The sequence below is a fragment of the Talpa occidentalis genome, unplaced genomic scaffold (genome assembly GCF_014898055.3).
Source record: "Talpa occidentalis isolate TD23 unplaced genomic scaffold, MPIMG_talOcc4v2.1 talOcc4.9, whole genome shotgun sequence".
In the NCBI taxonomy this organism is placed as follows: Eukaryota; Metazoa; Chordata; class Mammalia; order Eulipotyphla; family Talpidae; genus Talpa; species Talpa occidentalis.
In genome coordinates, this window is record NW_023605305.1 from 32,403,698 (window position 1) to 32,423,827 (window position 20,130).

At 34.9% G+C, this 20,130-nt stretch overlaps 1 protein-coding gene across 4 annotated transcripts in view; it reads right to left on the minus strand.

Moving 5' to 3' along the window:
* Nucleotides 1-20,130, minus strand: part of NRDC (nardilysin convertase) — a 62,301-nt gene that overhangs the window by 15,011 nt on the left and 27,160 nt on the right. For all 4 annotated transcript variants that reach the window (XM_054691366.1, XM_037498272.2, XM_037498273.2 and 1 more), the window contains 9 exons: nt 19,167-19,240; nt 17,777-17,846; nt 14,703-14,780; nt 13,010-13,130; nt 12,869-12,927; nt 12,538-12,592; nt 2,775-2,879; nt 601-724; nt 52-138 (listed from right to left, as the gene is read on the minus strand). In XM_054691366.1, the coding sequence (XP_054547341.1) occupies nt 52-138; nt 601-724; nt 2,775-2,879; nt 12,538-12,592; nt 12,869-12,927; nt 13,010-13,130; nt 14,703-14,780; nt 17,777-17,846; nt 19,167-19,240 (773 nt within the window). The remainder of the gene's footprint in view (nt 1-51; nt 139-600; nt 725-2,774; nt 2,880-12,537; nt 12,593-12,868; nt 12,928-13,009; nt 13,131-14,702; nt 14,781-17,776; nt 17,847-19,166; nt 19,241-20,130) is intronic.

The window sequence follows — 20,130 nt, forward strand, 5'->3', positions numbered from 1 at the left end:
TTGCTACTAGTACATAGATAGATTACATATAATCACTGCTATTTCACTGACCTATATACTTGTTTTCAGCTGGAAGATGAAGATCTGGATTTAATTCAAAATTACTCTTCCACAATTCAGCCCAAGAATTTTCAACATCTGTAGAGATGAAAAACAAATTGATCCAATAAACAATTCAATATTTAGAATTCTCTTATAATAAACCAGTCAACAACTGGCCGTCACAAATCAATTGTCCTTTCTCAGGATAACTGTGAATGACATGTCCAGGCATTCTAGCTCTTGCTATTCAAAGTGTAAACTCAGCAACTTTGGTATCACCTGGGAGCTTGTTAGAAATGCAGAATCTCAGGTCCCATCTCAAACCTACAGAATCAAAATCTGTATGCTAATAATAGCTCCAGGTGTTAAGAATGCACAATAAAGTTTTAGAAGCACTTTTCTAAACAATAGTCAAAATTCTGCCCCCAAATTATCAAGACTTTTTTTTCACTTAATATAAACAGCAGAAAATAGTTTCCTATACTTTTTTCCTTACTAGAACCATGAGACAAATTATTAAGGATTAAAAATTCCTAGAACAATGTTAAAATATTTTACCTTCCATACTATAGTGAGTCCCAAACCACTTCTCCTTGAGGTCACATTTTCCCTCATTAGCACCAGACAGTAGAACAAGATTTGCTTTTTGAGGAACTAGTTGATTAAGGGCTTCAGCAATGACCTTAGGGGGAAATAAAGGAGAGAAAGGGAGATAGATAAACAACCATAATAACTTTAACCTGACACACCTGTTAAAAGACAACGCCACATTGTCAGGAACCCCCTCCAGATCCTAGTATCTTGATACTCATGAAACTATAGTACATGAACACCTAAATAAAATCTATTAGTTTATCAGTTGTGTCAAATGCATTTCTTGATAATGCTACAAAGAGTGCTCATCTCAAATCCTTCACAGCAACAATACTAGCAGTAAAAACTAAGCTTTTTACTATGTGCCAATTAGTGTTTAACACATGTTACTTCATTTAATCATGAAAACAACCTTAACGCATACCCAAAATCTCAGAGGTTAAAGGCATAGTAATTTGCTCAAATTAAAGATTATGCAATCTGCACAGAACAACAGAGGTAAGAAGTGGCAAAAGTGGGGTTCTAACTAAGTTTGTGTATGGTTCCAAAGACTATGCTCTTAACTGTTATGTACTAATATTATACCACCTGGTACCCAAGAAATCAGTAAAATGATCTCAATGTAGGGCTTTCTTCAATAACCCTTCAGCTATCATAAGGATTAAATGTAAGAATATTTTTTAAAGGTTTATTTTATTTATTCATGCCTATAAGAACTGGGGTCTAGGCAGGAGGTACAGGGGTGAGAGGATTCACCAGAAACAGAGTGAGAAGCAGAACAGGCAACTGACTGAAATACACTGCTGAGGGGAGCAGTGGGCAAGACAGGAGAGGTCTGCTTCACCATGTGAGTTAGCTCCCTGGCCAGGGATCGAACTCAGGTCGTAGTAGCTGGGCATAGTTGATAGCACTGAGACTTTAACCACTGCGCTACCAGGGTGGCCCAAAACATAAGATTTTGTGGGTTAATTTTGAAACCCTATCAATTCTTGCAGGAAAAAAAATGGTGGTTCAGAAAAAAATATGCAGGACCCTAGACCCAGCCATTCTAGGGAGATTATAAGCACATATAGTTGCTGCTTCTTCCTTTACCTTTCTCCGTCCTCTTTAAAATTAGTAGTTTTTGAATACCCTATATCAAAGTTTCTCAATCTCAATACTATTAACATCTTGGGATGGATAATTTTTTGTTCTGAGTGCCATCTTCTGTACTGTATACTATGTTTACTAGTTCTGGCTTCTACCTGCTATATGCCAGAAACACCACCAATCATGAGAACCAATATGTCTTCAGCCACTGACAACCACTGCAGGGCAAAATCACCCATGGGTGAGAACTGCTAACCAATATCAGGCAAAATTATCAATACTTATTGCCCAGAGTAACAGAGGAAAGACACCCAACAAGTATTTATCTGTGTGTAATACTGTCTCTAAGTCAGATATTTCTAATTTGGGGAGTATTTTTCTTGTAAATATTTTCAAATGATTAAATTTTTTTTTTTAAAGATTTTTATTTATTTATACAAGCACTGGGTACAGTCAGAAGCACGGGAGGGTGAGAGGATTCACCAGAGCCAGAGCAGGGAGCAGAGCAGGCAGAAGGACCGAAGTACACTGCTGAGGGGAGCAGCGGGCAGCAGGAGAGGTCTGCGCGCCATGCGGGACCCTCACCAATGGCCGGGGATTGAACCGGCGCTGCAGAGGCTGCGGGCAGCTTCGCAACCCAGCGCTCAACCGCTGCGCCACCAGGGAGGCCCAAATGATTAAAATTTAATTGACCAGAATCTCCACTTCAATGAAAAGGTAAGCTAATCTACTTTATGTGTTTAGTAACTAAATATAGAATTCTTAGAAATCACTTTGAGCAATGTTTCAACACTTGAAAAATGATACTATAACCTAAGAAAACTTAATTTTCTTATTTCAAAACATAACCATATACTAAAATCATGAAAGATTAACATTAACATTAACATTGATTAACCATTAATATTTCTTTTGTCTAAACAAATAAAAACATGACTAAATATAACCAAGTTTTCTCCATTTCCACAGTTCCTAAAACACATCTCTGCATTTTCTCACTGCCCCCACCTTTCTGTAAAACTAAGTTTTAGAAATGAAAACCTCCTTACTTCTGGCTTGTACTCAAAAAGGAGCTGATCTCCAGTGAGAAAGTCCTGAAGTGGGTAGAGCTGCATGTTTTCACACATGTTTTCCACATACTCAACTGGATCTGTCTGTAAAGAAATAATATTATTTCACAATAGGAAATCCTCTTGACTTGTCTTAAGTTACTGAAAATAATTATGTGAAGAGAAAAAAATGTTAACTGATCTTACTGTGGTCATCATTTTGCAATCTATACATGCATCTAATTATTACATTCATTGCATGCCATAAACTTATATATATATGACAAAAATAATGAATAAAGTTGGGAGACTACCTGAAATAAAGATAAATAAAATAACTCCTCCTATTTTGTCCTAATTTTTTTAGTAGTTATTTTCACTAGCCACTTACTTATAAATTAACAGCTCTAATCAGTCAACTATGAAATTGAGTGACTTAAAATATTTCCTATGAGAAAATGCTAAGGACCCTAGCTAAAGCAGACCTTTGGTAAGACAATGGACAACACAGAAAGGGTATTCTTCGAATTAAAAAACATATATAATTCACATACCATAAAATTTACACCTTTAAGGTGTACATTTAAAATTAAAATTAAATTATGCAATTTATTTTCAGTATATGTACAAAGTTGTATAACCATCCCCACTATCTTGTTCCAGAATATTTTCATTATCCCAAAAGGACACATCTATATCCTTTGAACAGTTTTTCCCACCCCTCACCTTAGCCATTGGCAACTATCAAGTCATATTCTATATCTATGGATTTTCATATTCTGGATATTTCATATAAATGGAATCACATAATATGTGACCTATTGCGTCTGCTTTTGTCAATCAGTATAATGTTTTCAAGGTTCATTTCTGTTGTAGTAGTATGAGTCAGTACTTCATTCTTCTTAACGGCTAAATATTCCTTAGTATGCATATTCTACATTTTGTTTAATAGTTCATTCATTGATGAACATTTATTTCTACTTTTGGCTATAGTAAATAATGTTGCTATGAACACCTGTGTACAAGATTTTGTGCAGACATGTGTTTCCAATTCTCTTGGGTATATACCTAGGAGGGGAACAGCTGGTTTATATGGTAACTCTTATGTTTTAACATTTTATGGAACTGCCAAACTGTTTTCCAAAATAGCTACACTATTTTACAACCCCACCAGCAACTTTTCTACATCTTCTCACACACTTATTTTCCATCCTCTAATTTTTTTGTCTACCCCAAACTTTCATTGAATTACATTATTGTTACATCAACTTCTGTTTTTCTGCCTACAGAAACATAGATTTCTATGTGAAATAATTTTTTAAAGTTTCTTAATTTAAAAGCTGTAATAGGCAGTGGCAGAGGAAAAAAAAAAAGAAGTAAAAGATGTAATAGTTTGAAAAGGGATTCCAATTTGTCGTTATTGAAGGAAAAGACTAAATATTGCAAATATTCATTTGCAACTGAAATGGATATCTTAAGGCTGCTGTGACTTATATCGGCCATTAAAGATCGATATAACATTTTTGCAGCAGGGACCTTTCTTGCTGGAGACTGTGTAAACCCAGCAGAAGGCTCACCGAGGAGACAGAGGTAAGCTGGGAGGCTTGCCCATGCCGGGCGCCTTCTAGCCTGTAGTTCCAGCCAAGAGGGGAGCAGCACCCACCTCTGGGGCAGACCGGGCGTGCAGGGCAGCGCGTCCCCTGCACCGGCATTTTGCAGCAGGGACCTTTCTTGCTGGAGACTGTGTGAACCCAGCAGAAGGCTCACCGAGAAGACAGAGGTAAGCTGGGAGGCTTGCCCATGCCGGGCGCCTTCTAGCCTGCAGTTCCAGCCCAGAGGGGAGCAGCACCCACCACTGGGACAGACCGGGCGTGCAGGGGAGCACGTTCCCACATCGCCATTTTGCAGCAGGGACCTTTCTTTGCTGGAGACTTGTGAACCCAGCAGAAGTTCCCCAGAGGAGCCAGTGGTGAGCTGGGAAGGTCGCCCAAGATGCCGGCCAGTACCAGCAACACAGTGTCACAAGGAATACGGCAAATTAGAAAACAGGCAGTAGGGAGTAGAAAAACCACATGCAACCCAGCAACTCCTCAGCAAAAAAGCACACAGCAAAAAGAAAACCATCTACCAGATTGCAACGACAGTAACTTGGAAGAACTTCTGAGCCTTCCTGATAGAGAATTTAAAATTGCTGTGATTAAAAAACTGACAGAAGTCATAAAGGAAAACAATGATAAGGGGAAAATAATTAATGACCAGAAGAATGAAATTGAGTCCCTAAAGAGGGAAGTAAAAGAAATGCAGGAGATCAAAGAATTAATGGAGACGCTAAAGAACTCTGGGAAAAGCAATGAAAGCAGAATAGATGAAATGGAAGAACGAATAAGTACTCTTGAAGACACAGAAATAAAAAGAACTAAAACAGAAAAGGAAGGAGAAGTACGAAGGAAAAAGACTGAAGAAAGACTTCGGGAACTATCTGACTCCATGAGGAAAGGAAATATAAGAGTTATAGGAATCCCAGAAGGAGAGGAGAGAGATGTAGGAACAGAGAAAATATTCATGGATATAATTGAAGAGAACTTCCCAAACGCGAAGAAGGAGCTGAAAATTGATATACAAGAAGCAAGAAGAACACCAAACTTCCATGACGAAAGGAAAAATACAGCAAGACACATAATAGTAAAGCTCCCAAGAATCCAAGACAAGGAAAAAATAATGAAACTAACAAGAGGGAAGAAACAGATAACATTCAAAGGGAAACCAATCAGACTGACATCAGACTTCTCTGAAGAAACACTACGGGCAAGGAGAGAGTGGAGGGACATAGTCAACAGACTCCAAGAAAACAGATGCCAACCAAGAATACTCTATCCCGCAAAGCTCTCCTTCCTCTTTGAAGAAAGAATAAGGACCTTCCCAGACAAACAGAAACTCTGGAATTTTATTACGACTAAACCCCCACTCCAAAAAATACTACAAGGAGTCCTAAAGCCAGAACCTCAGAGGGACGAATAACAACAAAAGAAGGCCAAAGAAAGTTATTAAAAGAATAAATAAATAAAATCAAAGGAAAGACAAACACAATGGCAAATACAGATGCTAACATATCAATACTAACTCTAAATGTAAATGGACTAAACTCTTCAATAAAAAGATACAGAGTTGCAGGTTGGATTAAGAAACAAACCCAACCTTTTGCTGTCTCCAGGAAACACATTTAGCTGCAAAAGATAAAAATAGACTCAAAGTTAAAGGATGGAAAATAATTCTACAAGCAAATGGACCAAAAAAAGAAGGCAGGAACAGCTATACTCATATCAGATAAAACAGATTTCAAACTTAAAAAGATAAAAAGAGACCCCAGTGGTCATTACATTATGATCAAGGGGACAATACTTCAAGAAGAAATAACACTCATTAACATATATTCACCAAACGAAGGAGCACCAAAATATATCAGACAACTATTGGCATCTCTGAAAACAGACATCAGAGAAAACATACGTAGTGGGAGACTTCAACACGCCACTATCAACAATGGATAGATCAACAAGACAAAAAATAAGTAAAGACACTAAAGCTCTAAATAAGGATCTAGAGTGCTTGGGCTTAACAGACATATATAGAACACTAAACCCAAAAAAATCTGAGTATACATTTTTCTCAAGCGCACACGGATCATTCTCTAGGATCGATCATATCCTGGGGCACAAGACAAACATCAACAGATACATCAAGATTGAAATCATACCAACCATCTTTTCTGACCATGAAGGCATCAAACTAGAAATAAACCATAAAAAGAAGGCAAGGTACTCTCCTACCTCGTGGAGATTGAAACCTACACTACTGGAAGTCCACTGGACTAACGAGGAGATAAAAGAAGAAATTAAAAAATTCTTTGAATTGAATGACAAGGAGGACACCAATTTCCTAAATGTATGTGATGCAGCAAAAGCAGTAATAAGAGGAAAATATATAGCAATAGATGCTCACATCAAGAAACAAGAAAGAACTCAAAGAAACAACCTAATCTCGAAGCTCAAGGTCTAGAAAAAGACAACAAAAAACCCAAAACCAGTAGAAGAAGAAATAATAAAACCAAGCAGAAATAAATGAAATCGAAACTAAAAAAACAATCCAAAAGATCAATGAAACCAAGAGCTGGTTCTTCGAAAAAATAAATAAAATAGATAAACCCCTAGCCAGGCTCAGAAGGGCAAAAAGGGAGAAAGCACAAATAAATAGGATAATAAATGAAAGAGGAGAAATCACAACGGACACAGCAGAAATCAAAAGAATAATTAATAACTACTATGAACAGTTATATGGAAACAAGTTCAGCAATCTAGAGGAGATGGACAAATTCCTACAACTCTACAATCACCCAAAGCCAGATAAAGAAGAAATAGAACACCTAAACAGACCAATTACAATTAGCGAAATTGAAATGGTAATCAAAAACCTCCCGAAAAACAAAAGCCCAGGACCTGATGGATTTACAAATGAATTCTACCAAACATTCAGAGACAAATTGGTGCCTATCCTTCACAAACTCTTCCAAAAAATTGAGAAGGAAGGGATAATACCTAACACGTTCTATGAAGCCAACATTACACTAATACCAAAACCGAACAAGGACAACACAAAAAAAGAAAACTATAGGCCAATCTCCCTAATGAACACTGATGCAAAAATCCTCAATAAAATTTTAGCTATCAGAATCCAACAGTGTATCCATAAGGTAATTCACCACGACCAAGTAGGATTCATTCCAGGGACACAAGGATGGTTCAACATCCGAAAATCAATCAACGTTATCCAACACATCAACAAAAAGAAATATAAAAACCATATGATAATATCAATAGATGCCGAGAAAGCTTTCAACAAAGTGCAACACCCATTCATGATAAAAGCCCTTGAAATTCTTGGGATACAAGGAACATACCTCAACATCATAAAGGCCATATACGACAAGCCAACAGTCAGTATCATTCTCAATGGTGAAAACCTGAAAGCATTTCCATTAAGATCTGGAACAAGACAAGGATGTCCACTCTCACCACTGCTTTTCAATATAATACTGGAAGTCCTAGCCAGAGCAATAAGACAAGAGAAAGACATACAAGGAATCCAAATAGGAAAAAAAGTCAAACTATCACTATTTGCAGGTGATATGATAATATACATAGAGAACCCCAAAAACTCCATAGAAAAACTAACTGAACTCATCAATCAGTTCAGCAAAGTGGCAGGATACAAAATCAACATGCAAAAGTCAGAAGCCTTCCTATACACTAACAATAAATCTGAAGAAGAAGAAATGAAAAAAACCATTCCCTTTATTATCGAAACAAAAAAAATCAAATACTTGGGAATAAATCTAACAAAGAGGCAAAGGACCTTTACAAAGAAAACTATAAACACTGTTAAAGAAATAGAAGAAGATACAAAGAAATGGAAAGACATCCCCTGCTCATGGATTGGAAGAATAAACATTATTAAAATGGCCATCCTACCAAAAGCAATATACCAATTCAATGCTATTCCAATAAAAATTTCAATGTTATTCTTCAAAGAAATAGAACAATTATTGATGAAATTCATATGGAATCACCAAAAACCCCGAATAGCCAAAGGTCTCCTGAAAAAAAAAAGAAGGGAATGGAGGCATCACACTCCCAGATTTCAGGCTATACTACAAAGCCATAATCATCAAAACTGCATGGTATTGGAACAAGAACAGACACACGGACCAATGGAATCGAATAGAAAATCCAGAAATAAACCCACAGATTTATGGTCAACTAATCTTCGACAAAGGAGCAAAGAATATGCATTGGAGCAAAGAAAGTCTGTTCAATAAATGGTGCTGGGAAAACTGGGCCGCTACATGCAAAAGAATGAAGCTTGACTACTACCTCACACCATACACAAAAACCAACTCAAAATGGATTAAAGAACTAGACATAAAACCTGAAACCATAAAATACATAGAAGGAAATATAGGCGAAACACTACGTGATTTGCACATCAAAGACATCTTTACAGACACATCACCCAAAGCAGTGATAGTGAAGGCAAAGATAAACAGCTGGGACTACATCAAATTAAAGAGCTTCTGCACAGCAAAAGAGACAATAACAAAAACAAAGAGAAACCCCACCGACTGGGAGAACATTTTTGCACCCAACACTAATGATAAAGGACTGATCACAAAAATCTGCAAAGAGCTGATGAGACTCAACAACAACAAAGAAAATAATCCAGTCAAAAAATGGGCAGAAGAGCTAAAAAGAAACTTCTCTGAAGAGGAAATGCAAATGGCCAACAGGCATATGAAAAAATGTTCAACATCACTTGTAATCAGGGAAATGCAAATCAAAACTACCATGAGATACCATCTTACACCAGTGAGAATGGCACATATTAAAAAAACTAGCAACAACAAATGTTGGCGAGGGTGTGGAGAAAAAGGAACTCTTCTGCACTGTTGGTGGGAGTGCAAACTGGTCCAACCACTATGGAGAGCTGTGTGGAGATTTCTGGACCTACTAAACATAGAGCTTCCATATGATCCAGCAATTCCACTCCTAGGTATTTACCCAAAGGACACAGAAACATCAATTCCAAAGAACACCTGCACCCCTATGTTTATAGCAGCACTATTTACAATAGCTAAGCTTTGGAAACAACCCAAATGCCCAAAAATAGATGACTGGATCAAGAAGATGTGGTACATATATACCATGGAATATTACTCAGCATTCAAAAAAGATAAACACATGCAATTTGCAGCAACATGGATGGCGCTGGAAGGGATCATTCTCAGCGAAATAAGCCAGAAAGAAAAAGAAAAATACCGGATGGTCTCACTCATAGCAGGAATCTAGAAAACTTAAATAAGGGACCAGGAAAATGAATTAACTATAAGAAAGTGAAAATCAAAATCAACAAAAATCTATGAACCAGAGACACTTTTGTGGGGTGGGTGGAGGGAGGGGAGGGATTGGGGTCAAAATGGGGGGTTGAAATTGTATGGGGAATATAAAAATAAAATTTATTATAAAAAAAAAAAATTAGTTTAGTAACAGAAGGCTGTTTTTGCTGAATTGGGCCGTAATCAAACATTTATTCATACTCTTGCCTTGCCAAGTCATGGTTGAATTGCAACCACAGTTCATAGGGCACGAGAGTCCAATAAAGGCTAATAAAAGTATTGTAAGAATCAATTGGTTATATGGAACTTATAATAATAATAATAATAATAATATGCATATTATTATATATAATATGTGAATATAAATATAATAAAGCATTGTTACTTTAAAAAAAAAAGAAAAAAGAAAAGATTGATATAACATTGATTAAAGCAGAAATTTATAAAAGCCAAAATAAGCTGAGCTACTTGAATTAATTTAAGCAGTTCACAGATATGGACCTTTCTATTTATTCTGACTTTACATTGATCATATTTTAATCTAACATGATTTGGGTTCATGTTTTAAAATCAAACATGAATAAAAACTGCTAGAGATGAAAAATGAGCTACAAAATGTAAAAAAAAAATCTTAAAATGTCTTGCTAAGAAGGAACTACATAGGCAGAAAGAAAATGTAATTCAGCAAATGCTAAAAAGCCAATCCTAGAAAAAGGGAATATGGGCATCACTTATGATTATAGTCCACAATCCTTGTTCCCCCTACCTGCCTACCACAGTTCTGGCCCACATCTTGCTACCATAGTCAGTAAAAACTCTGGACAAAATCACTCTTAGTAGAGGGCAGGACCTGAAGGTTCTATGTATAACAATCTACAAGGAGGAGTGTCTACAGGACCTTTAATGGCCGATATAGGTCATAGCAGCCTTAAGATATCCATTTCAGTTGCAAATGACTACAAGTATGTAAAGCAAAAGGAATCAGTAACTGGAAGCTCATAGATTTTGTGATCTTGTCTTCACGTACTTAAGTCCTCTCTACTTAAATATTCAGGGAATCACCTCTGGTGGTGATCCAAAAAGGCAGCTTTGAAGATGTTGTTTGAACTGGTTCTAAACAAGGGGCTCTTAATCTTTGGCTCACTGACAATTTCCACAATATCTCAGTGGACAAGGTAGAACAATACACTGTTTCTAACATTACAATATGGCAATTACTACAGATTATTTTATAGACTATCTTCACAATACTAACATGAATGTGAAGAAATTACATATTTATTTTTACTAACTTCTAAGTTAGTGTTTCTGTTCAATTATGAATATTGGCAACAAACCAGTCATAGTAGCAGCACCAACCACTATTAATAATAACACTATAGTAGTTGCAAATTTCAAAGTATCGTTTACTCTCACTGTTATTTAAAAATTTTAACAATTATTACACCTACTAGATCTTGTTATTTAATATAGTAATAGAGACACATATTACTATTTTTAGTTATTTTGAATTATTTCAATATTCCTTTGTTAAACTACAGTATTTTATTTCAAGCACTTAAAAACACTATTCTATGGCTTGTGTAACAATAAACAGTATTGTTTCAATGTTAAATTTCCTGTGTGTAATAATTTTAGTGAGATGATACACATTTGTTTGTAGCAAATAAATGTTAAAAAATAATTTGGGGTGAAATACAGTATTTGTAATTAGATCTTTAATGTTTTAGAGGAAAAAAAACCACACACACATACATAAACAGAAAGAAAGAGAAACAAAATATGCAAACTATTAACATAAAGTTAATCAAGATGATAACTAGCATGGCAATTTTTCTGAGTTTGAAAAGATGAAGGGATGAAATATTCTTCTAAAGGGGGGGTCCATAGGATTCAACAGATTTCCAAAGGAATCCAAAACACCAAAAGGGTTTTAAAAAAATTCTGCTCTAGAGCCTCCCCGGTGGTACAGCAGTTGAGTGCTGTGCTACAAAGCTGCCCGCAGCCTCTGCAGCGCAGGTTCGATCCCCAGCTGCCCAGGTGAGGGTCCCATATGGTGTGCAGACCTCTCCTGCTGCCCACTGCTCCCCTCAGCAGTGTACTTTGCCAGTCTGCCTGTTCTGTTCCCTGAAATTCTCTCACTTTCCCGCATTTCTGACTGTAACCAGTGCTTGTATAAATAAATCTTTAAAAAAAAAAAATTCTGCTCTAAACTCCTTACCTTTCAGCCTCATATAACACCCCCCTTGCATATACCCTATGCTATCAACAAGTAGGATCATTCATTTTTTTCACATTATCCCAGAGTTCTTTGCCTATGTACTTCCTATTGCTTAGAATGTCTCTAAACTCTCTTCATTCAAATTTACCACATCCGTAAAGCCTTCCATAATCTTATTCTAATCAAGACAAATGCTCTCCTTGCTCTAAAATCCCAAAAGACACAGTTTCTAACATAAAGCAATTACAACAGATTATCTTGTAGAATGTCTTCAGTTTTTAACTTCCGAAATATCAAGTACCACAGCAAGTTCCCCATGTATGTTTATCAAAAGGCTAGACAGATGGATGACTACATACATAAATGATTGTCACCCAAAATGATCTATGTCAAGCTGACTAATCCTCTGTTACTCAATACGAATACTAAAAAACACAAGAGTTAATTTTCAGACAGCCTCAAGGCCATCTTGAGACTCACATGACAGAGAGTGGCAGAATTAAAACTTCAGTGACACTTCCAAAAAGAAGAACAATATCCACACCAGTTTCAACTTGGTCACAGATAATATTCAAAAAGAATTTGACTTCCAATACCTGTTCTTGGTAATGAAATTCATTATCCTCAATTTTCTGAATCTCTTCAAAAATTCTGTGAAAAGAAAATTACAATTAGAAGTATTTAAATTTCCCATTAGAATCATCAGCTAGAAAAGTGAAGAATAAAAATAAACAGACTATCCCCATAAATGTAAAATACTTAATATATATTTACATGTAGAATAAGGGTATGGAACCAGTAAAAGGAAGTTAAGCAGGACATGCCTGAAAAACCATTAAGGTAGGAGTAAAGCATGTCTGTCTATTGGCAGCCTGAAGACTGAAGTATAGGAGTGGCTTCTGGTCCAATTCTGTTAAGTACTATTACCTTTTTTCTGGGCCTAGCTTCTGTAGCATTTTTAAATACTGAAAGACAGTATGAGCAACCTAAAAAAAAAATTTGTTTTTGATTACAATTTTATATAAACTGATTTATGTATTTAAAAAACATACCATTTTAATTATTTACCTCATAGAAATGTTCATAACCTTCATCAGTCAATGTAATAGAAATGCTGAACACTGAGTAAGTAGAATTTTGCTCAAATCCTGTCTCACCATTTCCTCCAAATAGCGCAAGAGCCCAGCACCTACAGTTAGGAAAAAATTAATCAATATCCTGGGATTGCTAGTATACAAATATTTCAAATTAACAAAACAGGAGGGCTAGTTTCTACATAAAGTCTTAAAAACTCAGTCTTTGCTCAAACGTGAATTCCAACAGTAAGCTTAAAAAGATAAATTTTAAAAGCACAGGTTCCCAAGGAACTGTAATGCATTTAAGAATCACCAGAAGGAAATAAGAATCATATGTATTTTTTTAATGGAAACACTAATATACATTAAAACATAGAAAAACATTAAGTTTTATGAAGCATAGTAATTTTTGTTGAAGAGAACAGTACAAAATATTTAAATTATTTTTTAATAATAATAGAGACATTTCCCTTAACTCTCTAAAACCTGTCTTCTGGGAGAGGTACATACACACTTAGAATATCAAATGAGTTCTCTGGGACTAACAGCTAAACTATAGAAGTTGTCTAGGAAAGCAGCAAAGGAAAAGCGATTGTTATCTTTTCCTGACTAGAATAATCCTGAAAACGTAAAATGAAGAGGGAGAAAGTCAGAATGAAAAGTTTAAAATTCTAACAAAGTTCAGTAAATTACATAGGTTGTACACATCTGAAAGCACATTACATTTATTCTATAAAGTATATGTATACCTAACATCATTATTCTTTTATAATAACCCCGACTTCTCAACTTTCTTTGAATGCTCTTAAGATACATTAATGTTTTACACAACAAAGCAAAAATGGACAATTATAAATCAGAGACATCCTGCAGGGGAGGAGGAGGGAGAGGGATCAGAGGGAGGGGGGGAGAAGCACAGGGGACTGAGGTGACGGAGAACGGGTGCATTGGTGAAGGAAACTCTATGGGGACTACACCTGAGGGGGTAGGGGGAAGCAAATATTGTTTAAAAATGAGCAATGATGTAAAAAATAAAAATTAATTTTAAAAAGATACATTAATGTTTTAAAGTACTTAAATTAGAAATTCCATTCTGGAATTAGTGTATTAAAAAAAAAATCAAACGAGGAATTACTTGAATGAACTGGTTTTGACTCTAAAGTTTTATTTTCATTATTTGGCTAGGCAACTTAAATAAGTGCTTAAATGCACCAGGAAATATTCTGCTAACATGGTTGTATATACTGTTCACAGTCTCACATATTCATAATGACTTATCTGCCCAATGAAGTTCACCTTCTATGTCAGAAAAACCTAGAAATTCACAGCATTTAAATAATTTACTTCCTTACTACTGCAATCTACATATTTGATTAGAGTTAACCTTTTCTATAATTTTGGAATTTATATATTTATGATTTTTGGTTTTTTATGGTTTAAAATTTTTGTGTACAACTACTTCCAATATAGGTTAAAAAGTATGAAATAAACAGAGTAGCCATTATAATAATCTAGGTTATTAAAGTGACAATTACATTTTATTTGTAGTTTCCAGACAGATAAAGCAAATAAAAGATATCTCTCTAATATATCAAAAAATAAACATCTGTAACAAATATAACATTTATTGTCTATTATTTTTCAGATTTTGTTATATTGAAAATGGTTAAGAATTAAATACTTGCTTTTTTCTAAGGTAAGAAAGAATGCTGCCTTTGCCTTCATGTCCAACCAGCCAGGAGATATAATGAAGTGGCTTCACCCTTTTAAAAAATGTTAAGATCAGAAAGGTAGAAAAGGTAGAAAATTGTTCTTCTAAGACTATGATATTAGAGAATATAATCGTAACTTCTTACATAAATTCCACTAAACATGAATTTATAATTACTTTGACAGCAGCAAGATAAAAACAGAAAACATGGTAAAATTTAACTACTTCATCTGAAATCATTGAAGTATAATCATTCCAAAATATAAAACTACTACTTTTTTCTCTTGGGCATCAAACATTTCTTTTCACGGTAAAAATGAAAAGGAGAAAAATCTTTTTTTTGTTTCACTCAAAATAAAAATAATAAAAATTCTGTCTTATTTTAGAATAATGCAGTTATCAATCACTCTATGTAAGTTTTCAGAACTGTGTCAGGCTCTGTGGTAAACTGAAATGTGTTATTTTAAAGTCCAGGAATCTACTTTGTAGTTTTTGTTTTCCTTTTAAATAAATACATGATCTTAAAACAAGAGATTTAATATCATTGTATTTGCATTTCTCTTTTTATCTTCATTTACCTAACTACTTTCACATAGGACCTTCATAAAAATGCAATTAACAGGTATAAAAATGCTTTATTAACAATAATATACTTTAATAGCCTAAGCAGCTGTATATGTGTTACTTAAATTGTCTTTTCCCACTGGCTTCTAAAATTTCAGAAATGTATTGCTACCATAACAAAAAATATACAGAAAAATCAAGGTAGGAAATCTAAATTATGAAAGTTTAAAATTAGTTTATAGAATTATATTAGGTAAACTCTTACAAGTCAAAATATAATGTTATGATTTAAACTATGTTAAGCAATCCTAAAGCCCACACAGCTTTTTTAAAATATGAAATTGAATTAGATCTATACTAACATGGTATTGGGAAATAAGGCAGTTAGAGAGTGAACCCAGCTGATTAAACATTTACACCTGAAGCAAGTTTACTGTATTTGGTAACTTATGAGGGATAAACACTTGCTTCTTTTGTTTAAAAAAAAAAAAAAAGGCTTACCCCTAAAACTAATTTATTGAGAATTAACATTATTGTGGATTCAAAATGACGCATTATGAACGTTCATATTAAAACAAATGAACAGCCCATTAAACTGGATGGAAATATACAGATTATGTTTGTCTTTGGAAAACAATCATGGATGAGTCTTTTTCTACTTTTCAATAATTTTCAAGATTTCTCTATGAAAATCCAGCACACAAAGTTACCCATTCCCTCGTGTCAAACAGGCCTCGTGGCCACTGAGGCCCAAAAGTCTGTCACAAGTCTAAGCCATCTCCTGGGGCACAAGGGGCTCAGCACATCTAGGACAGAAGGAGCAAAATCCAGATCAAAGCTGCCATTGTTAACCTCCCATGGGTCTCTCACCCATGTGTGCTTCAGCCCATCCAGGACCAAGAAGCAAGTGCAGCTTCTTCACCGGTCTCTCTCCTCCAGTTGCCTCCTTCAGGTCTCCTTCTGGCTCCCCATTCTCCTTTCTTCCTTCCCCAGTCTCCTCTCCAGCTCCTCCCTGCTCAGCTCCACCCTTCGTTGGGTGGGGCAGGGAACTTGGAGCCTCCTCTTTCCCTGGGTTCCACCCTGTTACAATGCTATTTCCATATTCTGGCACACTGTTATTTTTAAGTATTAAATATTTAGTTTTGAATTAAAAAAAATTTCTCTATGAATTACCTCAATCATCAAAGGCTAAACAAAGCTTTGTAATAAGAAATTTTTTTAAAAGGAAAAATCGTGTATACATATAGCATATTCCATTGCCATAAAAAAAGACATGTTTTTTTATATTTATTGTGTCTGACGAATTTAATGTTGGGCATATCTTTGAGGACAGAGAAAAAGTAAAGGAGAACTATATCTTTAAATTCTTCTTAATATTCTTCTGCCCTCTTTTCATATTTCATAAAACATTTTTATGGTAAAGATTTTAAATAGAATAAACTTTTGACTATATAACTAACAACTTAAACACTTTTTGGGATATTCTACACAAACAACCGACATGTTCTCACTTTCTCACTGGAAGCATTACTGTTTGCATATTCTAACATACATGTGAAATTGTTTTTTACAGAGCTTAAACAATACACCATCACTTTCTTTCATTCTGCTTATATGTATGCTATCCTGACTTTTGTTTTATTGGAAATGATTTTAAATTTTTATCAGTTCATTAGCATTTGTTTCTAATTAGAAAAGTGTATTTTGAGATTCACTGAACTTGGCCCATGCTATATTGCTCATTTAAGATATAGTATAAGTAAGCTGAAATGTTTTCCTAATTTGTTTAAATCTCATACTCATAGGAGGAAATCTTTGAGATTTATACTGTAGTCATATTCAGACTCAAAACTATTTACTTTATGTTTATCAAGACCAAATTAAGTGGTCACCATTGACAAAACATAAGTTAACATATTTTTGTATTCAAAGTACCAGGAAAATTAAAAAAGGGCATTCACATTAAGAAACTTAATTTGAGGGCCTCCTGGTGGCGCACGGGGTTAAAACGCAACCTATGAAGCTATCCGCAGCCACTGCAGCATGAGTTCGATCCCCGGCCAGGGAGCTACCCACATGGCACAGCAGACCTCTCCTGTGTCTCCCACTGCTCCCCTCAGCAGTGTGTTTCAGTCAGTCTGCCTGTTCTGTTCCCCACTCTGTCTCTGGTGACTCCTCTCACCACCCCCACCTCTAGCCTGTACCCCAGTTCTTGTATGCATAAATAAATAAATCCTTAAAAAAAAAAAAAAAAGAAACTTAATTTGAAACATTCAGGAAAGACAACCACTTACAAAACTCTAGTTTTTATACTGAAAGAGACATAAATAAATATAGCAAGGCTTGAAAAATCCAGGAGTAGTCAGGTTTCAGTTTACCATAGCACCTGTGCTTATAAGTCCAGAACCCCCAAATTTAAAACATTTAGTATGCTAAAATGACAGTCAGTGTCTAATGGAGTAGATTTTGCCCTTGAACTCTTACCTGTAATGCTGCTGTTGAGGGGGAAGTGCCCAGGTGATGGTCAGTGCATGAATTTTTCTGATTGGAACAACTAAACAAGATATTTTTTAGAAGAACAGATATAAGTGTTTCTCTAAAACTTTAATGTTACATGAAAAAAGTTTTTTAATACATTTCATCTTCTAATAAACAGGGGAAGACTAAACACAATGAAATTACTATTTCAGTTGCCAATTTTCCAATTTGAACAATGTAATTTTTATAAATTTCTTTTCAATTTGGGTAAAAGAACTGTAAGAATATGAAATGCTGCCAAGAGGAATCCCTTTTGAAAGAACACAGGACTAGGAGTCAGGAGACACAGGGTTGATACCCAGCCCTACCACTATCTTGCTATATGTGGTTACATGACCTTGAAAAAAATCTCTTGCATTTAAATCTTCCTTAATCTGTTTTCTTATGGCATAATTAGTGGTTTAGGCTGAAGTATCTCTAGGATTCTTCCAAGTACTATTAGTCTGTCATACCTTACAATGAACAGAAAATCTAAAACTAAAAAGAATATATCTGAAAATAAGCTGTTTCTGCTCACACAGAATAGTCAGGAGCAGATAAATGGTATAACAACGTACTCATTAATCAGAGGAAGTAAAGTAGGAAAGGGCTGGCAATAGGCTAGAAAAGGAAGAGGAAAAAAATACCTAGATAATTAGGAGAATGAAAAAAATCTGCTATGATAAAAAGAGTAAAGAAAAAGAAATGGTAAATTAAGAATGTTTCCGCAATATTCACTTACAGAAAGACTGCTAACTATAGCATAACCATGTGATGGCTCCCTGGGTAGTAATTAGAAAAATAATATTAAATGAAAAAAGCAAGTTATATAAGTGCATATACTTTATAATCTCAACTATGTTAAGAAACTCAAATGGAAATCTGCCAAAATATTTTAACTTTTATGAATGGTAAGATTTAAAGTTGATATTTTCCTATTTCATTACACTTTAAATTTTTGTTCATTTAACAAATATTATTTTTATAACGCAAGGGTGAAAGGAAATGATTTCCAAAGTGTTTTCCCCTCCTCTATTTTTCTCTTTTTAAAGGCAAAAAAGACGAATATAGATCATATGAAGTAGGAAAGAAACAAAAAACTCAAAGAACATAAAGAAACAAAGGGAAAACATGAAACAGACTCAAACAGCAGCCAGTACCAGACCAGTTAGTCTGCTGCTAGTTAATGGTCTGCTGTCTGTCATGGACTGGGTCTCCACTGTCCATTTTCTCCCTTTCCAACCCAGCTGTACTTTTGGTGGTGGTCTCATTTTCAACGAAAATTGGCAGCCTCAGTTAAGTTTTAGAGAATGCACTAAAGTTATTGCAAACAGTTTTAAACCTTTGGTTCACGAACCTCTATAAAGTTTGTTAAATGCTGGTGTGTCAAATGGATCCGTTAAATGGCCAAAGTTTGGTTTGGGTAACCCACTGAAAATAAAACAAATACATTAAAATTTAATTGGAAAAGGCTTTATAAGCAGTATCTTAGGGAGGTCTAACTGATGGGTATTTATAACCTGTACTACATGCTCCTGGCTGAAAAGCATTTGAGGCATAACCTAACAGATGGCAACAAAGCCACAATACCCTGAACACCACACTTACTCTAACCTCAGTTCCAATAATTCAAATATCTTACTTAACACAAGAGAAATAGGAAACAGTGAAATGAAGTAACCTTCCCTCCCAATATTTACTGCCCAATTCAACTTCAGTTCTCCTCCTACAGAAAGCCATTCCAAAAAGAAAGTTTACACTACAGGTTTTATAATTCAACACATATATGGATAAATTTTTAGGCACTGTGATATAAAAAGACTTGGGCTATTCTAGGGGATTCCCCTCTGAAGGTATAATTAAAGTTTTTTAAACATGGTAAACATGAATTATATTAAATATTTAGAAGACTTTTTAATCTGTCTAATTCAGGAGCCAAAGTTATTAGTGTAAAAAATACTTGAAAATTTTTATCAGGGACTGACAGAACCTAATGAGTTCCTCTATTCAATATACCTCTGGTTTTATTAGTAGTTTCACAGTGTAACATGTTTCAATCTGCTATTTGATATTTTCACACAGTTCATACTCATTTTGTATCAAAACAAAATCAAACAACCTCACAACTTTGGCATGACTTTTATTATCTCTCCATGCATAAGAAGTATGGCTAATTATCAATGGAAATTTACATGAAGCCAAGATAACAGTCAATCAGTTATAAGTTACGAACATTTTTAAAGTTAATTTTTTTCCATACATTTAAAACAATTTATATCTTGGAATGAATAAATGGGACAAAATCACTAGCTTACTCACCT